General features: G+C 34.2%; 1 protein-coding gene across 1 annotated transcript; it reads left to right on the forward strand.

Annotated features, from left to right (window-relative positions):
* Positions 1-1691: 1691 nt before the first annotated feature.
* On the forward strand, positions 1692-5423 carry LOTGIDRAFT_228375 (hypothetical protein). The gene is made up of 4 exons (XM_009053416.1): positions 1692-1990; positions 4470-4592; positions 4915-5030; positions 5323-5423. The coding sequence occupies exons 1-3, from the start codon at positions 1902-1904 to the stop codon at positions 5027-5029; spliced, it is 327 nt and encodes a 108-aa protein (XP_009051664.1). The 5' UTR covers positions 1692-1901; the 3' UTR covers position 5030; positions 5323-5423.
* The last annotated feature ends 3334 nt before the right edge of the window (positions 5424-8757 follow it).

The raw sequence follows: 8757 nt of genomic DNA on the forward strand, positions 1-8757 counted from the left end.
AGCTGCGAATTTCAGATAATGTGTTTATTGGATAAAAATGTATTCCATTTAATCTTAAAATGTAAATGGCCTTAGAGCGCGTAATTTACTGCAAAAATTAGAAAGAACTTAAAATGTAATTAAATATATTTTATGATTATTTTATTTCATTTCAAGAGGTTTTAAATGTCATGTCTTTGCATTTGAAAGGGTTATATTTTTATGAAAAAATTATTTTCGTGTAATATTGAAAAAGCCTAATCCATGATTGTTTCTTTACGTTACGTTACTGTCACAAAATAATATCAAATTGTAGCCTCCGGGAATATTTCATTTCGAGAAATAATGATTTTATTTTATCAATAAAACTCGGTTTGGTTGTTTAAGGGTCGACATATTCAAATCTAGTCCAAATTACAATATAAGTGTCGAAAACAACGTTAAACTATTCGCTTTAACAGCAGTGGAACAAATACAGATCAACTACTCAAAATTTTATATCACTTTTGAGAAATTAAAATCCATCGTAACCTGCAGAAGTTTCGACAATTTAATTCAATATCTGTCAGAGGCGCATTTTGTTAAAATAGAATATGGACGACCGATATAATAAATGAATAACTTAATTTTGTTAATTGCATGAACCGTCTGTCAGATTTCCGTCTTGGTATGTGTGTTCCGCTAGAGTTGTATAAACAGATGGAATGGATGATTATACTACAAGTACTATATCCTTTAAATCAATATGTCCGCACGGAAGTCTTCCTTTAAACAGGAGTTTGAACTTTATCCTATACAGTCATTAAACTTATAGAGTAATAACAAATATTAAGAAAGTTTATTTGTCATTCTCTGATGATTAATTTATCGCTTCATATCCTTACTGACTTTTATTAACTAATCCATTCTCAAACTCAATTGTATGTGAAACTTGTTATTTCATGGTCTTGTTAACTTCAGATTACTGTTTGTTTCCGTCAATATCGTACTTCGATTGTAAGTCTGTTTGTTTCAGGCAATTTCTTGTCAAGGTTAACCTGGGTTTCGAGTTATCTTTAATGGTTTGTTTACATCATTATCGCACTTGCGATTGTTAGTCTGTTTGTTTCAGATAATATTTTGTCAAGGCTAACCTTAATGTGAGTTTCTAGTTTCTCTTATGTCAAAGAAAACGTGTCAACAGTAAAGCAGGGCAGAGATAGGGGAAAGATCGTGCACAGTTAATGACTATTCCAATTTTTTTTAGGGTAGAATAAACGGTAATCGAAACTATTATAAGTCAGACTTATTACTTATTGGTTGGTTACATTTTTGTTCGGAATTGGCCCTCTGTGCAGAAATAACTTTACTTTTAACAACAATTTACTGAAGTTGTTTGGAGAGTAGGAGTTTTTTTTACATCTAAATCCTTGGTTTTAAGTTTTACTATAAACTTTTACTTGGGGTCTAAGAATTGATATTATAAAACCTTTTACAATATACAAAGTATAGCCTATACAAACGCACTTTTTCTATACAAACTCACTATATTTTGTCTGCTATTACTTTAATAACAATTAGTACTCATTAATTAAAGTCCCAGAGCCCACACTTGTAAATAAGTTGTCTCAGGACGTTGGTGGTTTCCTGTTTGTACATGTTACGCAATTACCAATCTGATTATTATTTCGTTTTTTGGTCATTCGATATCGTATATAACTTACTGACAAAACCAATTTTGAATAAGTTAGAAAAGCTTTGGAATCCAGCTGATTTTTCAATCTGACAGACTCAGACTGTGGCATAATGGAAAATACTAAATTGAGAAAATCTTGAGTAAAATCTAAATAGGGTAGTCGGAAATTGAAATCGGTCACAGAATATGGAGAATATTCTTCTTATATATTAATAAGATTTTGGAACTCTTTTCTTTTCAGAACAGAATGAACAATTTACAGGTACAAATATTAACAGTTATCTTTTCCTTATGTATGGCCTTATTCACAGATGGCGCTTCTTTATCACATTTAAGGTAAGACAAATTACATCTTCTTACTTGGCTTGGAAGAGACCAAGCGCCAAAACAGGAACCATCTCTTGCCTTTGTGAGTATTTATACCATGATCTTTTCGGAAACTACCAATAAACAGGATACCAAAGAGAAAACACTCTTGTTTTATATTCTGTGCTGTGAGAAATTGAAATTGAGAAGAGTTGTTCGAGATATAAAAAAAAAACTTAATTTATCCTGTTTCAATTGCAAATGTGAGACAGGTCCTCTGATGCAATTAAATTCAGATGAGTTAAAATACATTGTGGTTCCTGTAATTTCACTGGAACTGAGTGTTTGATGACATCACTAATCACAAAATATGTTTGTATCATATGAGGCCTTCACTTAGTTTTATTGGGATTGCAGGAACCACAGACGTCTGATAGAAAATTGGAATGGTGCAAATTGGTGCTATCACCGATGCAAATTCAGAAAACCTCTTTACTAATCGCTTGCATCATTCAGATTCCAGACGACAGTGTAAAAAGCAGATTTTAACCAAAAGAAATGTCTTAAAAGATCAATGTCTCCGAAATAATAAATTGCCTAAATTGTTAAGATATCCGATAAATGCAGGATAATCTGATAAATTCTTAAAGCTGGTTCAACCATCTATAATTTCTCTTCAATTAAAGAAAATCAGACCTCTTTAAAAATATTGATTTGTCCTACAAATGAGAATTTTGCCGAAATTTAAATGTCAAAACTATTTTGCCGGAAGCCTCTCGTTTCCAATTTGTGATTTACAGAAATCATAAACGATTGACAGTCTTATTACTTCAGCTAAAAGTTACCAATCTTTAATATGTTTCTAGAAAGAAATATCATTTTTATATTTCGAGTTTGGTCATTCGTTTATTTTCACTGAATTAACATTTGAGAGTAGTTCAACCGGAGATAAAAATTTATTAAGGTTATGACGTCGTCATATTTCCTGTCAATGCTTTCTCTATAAGTTTATAATAATAAGATTAAGATCACGTAACCTTTGATTTAGCAAAATAACGTCGAACTTACGAACACGAGATACTCAAATACTATTTTGACCGGCTTGAAACATTTTGAGACTCCGATGAGTGTTATTTACTCGTTTTTTTTGAATGAACGGTTTGTAGGTTATTGCCTTAACTAAGTTATCGGCTTGTGCAATTCCGTAGCCAGACTTGATTGTTCGGAAGGGCAAGCAATTTATCTGTAGTGTCAATGGTGATTGGTGTTTAGTTACAGTAATGGAAGTTTGGTCTACTCCAGCTGACAACTGTCGAAATATCCATCAGAGGCTGGAATAGAGGCAGATGTTTCGGACTAATGTAAAAGCCAACTAATACTTAGCTGCCCTATGTGTATACATTGTATTTTAACTTAGTAATTCACATAATCTGAATTGTCTTTCACCCATTAGAACTAGCACTACCATGAATGTCAATATCCCCAAGATCCTCAACCCGTACCAATTAAAAATAAAAATATAACAAAGCCTGCCATATTGAAAAAGATTTATGGGCTGACATTTCCTCCATGAAGATAGTAGTAAAAGTTTGAGAAGAAGAATATAATAAACGATGTTGTCAGAATGATTAAACTGTAACAGATCGCTTGGTCTTATTCCTGTCAATTCACTGGCTTTCATTGAATCATAAAAAACTCATAACAAAATTGATTACTTACAACAAGCCGGGTTCACATTCATACGAGTACATTTCGAAAGTATGTTTTTGTAATAGGAAAGTTTTCTTTTCTCGGCTTATGGATGTTGACTAATGGTTTGCGACTTGATAGGAACATGTCGGCAGCGTCATCATGATGGGCATTGAGCATTTTTCAAAATATAGTTACGATCAAATCTTCTAGTTCATAATCTTTTGGAATGATCGCACTCTAACGTTTTTATCCGTTTATTCGTTTTCACTCGTCAGTCTTCAATCTTTCAGGTACCCCGGTGAATTAACCACCCTTAGACACGAGTCTGACGAAGCCGTCTGACGAACTTGAAACGTCAACAGACGGTTGGTTGGTAGATGGCAAGTTAACGTTCGCTATCAGCGGATGCTGATATCGCAAACAAAGAAAGTAGTTGGATGATTCCGTGCTGTTGATTTGGTTGTTGATGATTCGTGAGATCTGGTCGGGTCAAATGACATTGCGATGAAACTCGACACTGGGTGGTGCGCCGAAGCCCATAAATGACTCACTTTAATATTTAATGTGAGGTCATTATTATTAGCTTCGGAATTAAAAATGCATCTCTCCAAATTGCAGTATGAAGTAATATATAATATGATCGCCATTTGTATAATTTTACGACCATTGTTATCTCTAATCAAATCCACTCGGTCGTAATTTGTGAATTTGTATTTTCTCTTTATTAGTATTTTAATGGTATTATCTATATCATTGTCCCTTGTGGACAAGAACCGGATTAGTGGTATTTGACTAATTAGTCTGTTGATATTTTCAGGAACAAAAGACAAACGGCTGATGTTCGAACCACGGAATATTTAGCTCGGTTAGGGTTGGGTCGAGGCTTAAATTCATATGGCTGTAGAGATATTGCTTGTGGTGTAGTTGATATTTACAGAAGGTAAGACCTGTCTCACATACACCTAATATCCTGCATTCTTATTCTGTTGTCACCGTTTCCCACTTATATTTCTGTAATGTACGATACCTTTTGGGGAAGCTTTTGTCTATATGACTTTCCAGTATTTTGGAACTTTTTATGCATAATGTTCTTGCTAAAGTGTTCCAATATATATTTATTTATATCTTTCTCTCTGACTGGATGCTATGACTGAAATAGGAAAGAAATAGATAATAGTCAATAATTGGATTTGGCGACCAAGTGTATGTTTTCGTATATATTCACTTCCATGTTGAGATCATGTTTGTTTTGTATTTTATAGTGGTAAAAAGAAGAGGGGAGATACGGGAAAGCTTGGGGATTCCAGCGTGGAAGTTGGTGATGTAGATTTATTGAGAGCTCTGATACGACAAAGTCTTCAAGAGAACTCCGTTTAAGGTAAAAATAGCCCCTGATAATTCTGCTTCCGCTTTGTCGATTATATCCATATCCATTGTATTTCAATATAATTATTACCACACATAATGGTTATCTGCGACTGGGTTGGCCATCCCATAATGATGTAAAATCAACTACGTGTATTATCTGTAATATTTGCGACTTGTCTACGATAATGTCAGTATCGCATGTGGAATAATCAAGTACTTCATTTGCAAAAAGTGCGATTTTGACGAGATCGTAGACCGGAAGTAGTAATGTAGTACACGATGACTTTTATTTTTCATTGCAGGAGACAAAGTAGTTTACTGAGATGAGCAGTAAGAAAGTAGTGAAGAAACTTTGTTATAAAAAAAATGATTGTTGTTTTTCGACAATAAAATAAAAATAGTTCGTGTTCTTTGTTACTTCAGAGGGTTTAAGCATTGTCACTTCAGAAAATACAGCTACAACAGATAATACGTTTCGTTTCCTTATTGTTTCGTTGGGTTGTTTCATCTATTTATTTATATATAAATCTTCTATAAACTGTTATCAGTTGAACTTTAATTTCTAAAGCAAGGCGTACATCGACACTTGCAACAGGGTACAATTAGTCTTTTAGTAGTTACTGACAACTCATTCCGACAGACCGCCACCGATCAGTCAGTAAAATTAGTCGATGTACAAGGGTCTTGTTGTCCTCAATCAACAGTTGCTGTCTGATGCCCGCATTCTTGTTTTTGGTGACTCTTTCTACTATTTCATAAACGTGCGCTGATGCAGTCACATGAACCAAATTGGCACTGCAATATTGAATTGATCACGTGGGTAGGACTGCCCCTTAGCGTCTAGAGAGTCGGTCAAATCGGTCGCACTTGTTCAGTTTGTAATTTTTACAATCTTATTCGATGTACGCTTGGTTTGAGGTAAACCTTTATGGCATGATTAAACTGTATCCGAACCTTGTTCTTACCAGACTGTGATAGATACCAGTCGGCAATCGAATTATATTTTAGAGGCTTGAACGAATCGACGTGTATCGAGAAGAAATAGATTCAAAACACCAAAAACAATTGTTAAGTGGTTGAATGTTTTATGGGACACTGAATTGAATGTATTCATTAGAAAAAAAAATAAAGTCATAACGCATCTGTCCGTTAAGGTGCTTTGATTATTAATAGCTTTTAAACTATTAGGGGCTGCAAATCTTATTTTATCCCTACTGGTGCGGACATAAACAAAATCTTAAGTCACATTAGAATTGATGTCATAATAAATATAATCAGAACACTTTCAAATCCGGGTGCTCCTTACGTTACAAAATCAATAGTTAAAATTTGATGATGGAATCCAAATAGCTGTGAAACGCTTTGAACCGAAATCCCTTGGTATTTAATCAACCAGACTGGCATGGTTGTAGCAAATGAAACTCTTTCTTTAAGCCCCGGCTTATCTTTTCAATGAGTTTTCTTGCTTTTCATAGCTCATTTCAACTACAAGGCTGAAACCAGGATTGGAAAACCTACCGTCTGATTTAAAAGATCACGTTCACCATCTGTCTCAAGTCTCAGAACCGGTTTTGTCTAGCTAAGCTAACCGTAATGGATGGTGTTCACAGGTGTTGGAATCTGGCCTACATATCCATGTGTTTCCATAATTTTCCGCTTTTCAAATTCACTTTAACGTCTAGTCGTTTCTAAAGATGACTTGTGAAGAAACAGTTAAGGTTCAAAAATGGATGTTTGTAATTGAACTGCTATCATTTAGTGCCAGGTTAGATTTACTTCACATCACAGTGATTAAGTTGTTAGATCATTTCAACTAGAGCATGTGGTAAAAAATGGATTGCACCCCTCAAAAAAATAACAGAATTTAACAATCTAGAAGTACCCAACTGCCCCTCCGGATATATTACTTGCACCTCCACCTATTCTGCTACGGACCTGCTTGAAATTGGTCTAGGACTGTATGTTTCGACTATGGAAGTCTAAACACTATAGAAGACGGTTTGTTACAGAAATGGTGTTATGTCTTGAGCATTAACAAACATTTAGTACCAGATAGGCCAACATGGTTTAATTTTTTTGAATAGTTTGATTGAAATGACTGGATTAATCTTGAAAATGGTTCAATGAGTTACCTCCCCTAATCCACCAATCACGCCTGTCGTGTTTTGTTACGACCACATTAAAATGTCCGGCAAAAACTTTGAATTGCGCTTTATCTGGTTCAAATTAGGATCCAAATCAGATGATATGAAGTCTTAAAGTCACGTGGTCATTCCTAAGGTGGAAATAACTAATCGTATAAAATATAAATATATCTATGTCAGATTCATTTTAATCTTTCTAGAGCAGAATTTAGACCATAGAACGCAGATTGTACACTTTAGCCGGAATATCTTTTTCAGAATATCTTTTCGTATCCTGAAAATAAATATTTTCTGCTTAGCATTATCGTCCGTATTTCAAACGAAAAAAAAACTACCCCAAGGTATATAGTATTTCTTGTGTTCTGACAAGGACTCACTCCTGTAATTCATTTGCCATCTCTTTCCATGTTAAATCAAAAAAATTCAACCTTCTGGAAGTTTTTCCAGAAATCTTGTTGAACACTTTATACATGGAAGCCTTGTCAATAGTTAGTTCTTGGACATACTATCGTTTGCATGGAATTTTTTAGTAGAGTGAGTGTTTTACACAGTGTTCGATTTTTAAAGTATTCTGATTGAATTAAAAATTTTAAATGAGTGACATTCCTGCTTTTTTTTTAGGCCTGGTGAAATCTCCTATTTCGAATACTGCCAATCAGTTGGAAAGTGAACAGCTTAGTAATATTTCTAATATCATTCATAAAATGGATGGAATTACTGGTATTTTATGGGGAATCTTATTATTGGATGAAAATGGAGAATTGGAACAAATACACCCCCCACCCCCCAAAAAAAATTGTAAAAAAAGCACAGGAAATACTGTATACAGAGTCTTTCCTTGGGGTTGTTTATTTTTCGTTAGAAACGTGGACGATAATGCTAAGCAGCAAATGTTTCCGTGATAATCAGAGTACGAAATATTAAAATTGAAAAAAATAAATTCAACGTAGAAATACTAATATTTTATAAGATTAATCATTTCCAACTGAGGAATGATCACATGATTTTAAGAATTCATACCATCTGATTTGATCTTATTTGAACAAGATACAGCGCTATATGAAGTATCTTCTAAGAAGACGATGCAGAATTTATCGGACATTGCTTTACGTTACTGCTCATGATGACCAAGGCAATTCGTGTCAAACAAGATTGTTGCCATTTTACAGAAGCTTTACAGTTTTCGCCCGATTTAGGTAGATAGTTGAGATACAATGTAAGTTGGTTATAGCTTAAAAATGTGAAAAATAATATTATTTCCTAACTTGTGGATGTGACTCACGTTACCTTACAAGCTATTTTATAAAGCTTTGACGAACACATGTTCGACGACTCCACTGGCTTTTCTATGCCTAGGTCTGTCGTAGTAAAGTAGTGTCTATGTTTAGCTGCTTTTTTATAGCGAAACGAACTATGAGATGCTATCTTGCCGAGTAAGAATGTACAGAGAACGGTTAGGGCCTACTTGTTTCGCGAATATCAGATGTTTGCATGACATACGGCATCTACAAGCAACCAGGAAGGCAGAAACTGTCGGGCAAGATCTGAAGATAATTATATAACTTTAACGATGTGTGGTGATTAAGACAAAGA

The sequence above is a fragment of the Lottia gigantea genome, assembly GCF_000327385.1.
Source record: "Lottia gigantea unplaced genomic scaffold LOTGIsca_2, whole genome shotgun sequence".
NCBI classification, from domain to species: Eukaryota; Metazoa; Mollusca; class Gastropoda; family Lottiidae; genus Lottia; species Lottia gigantea.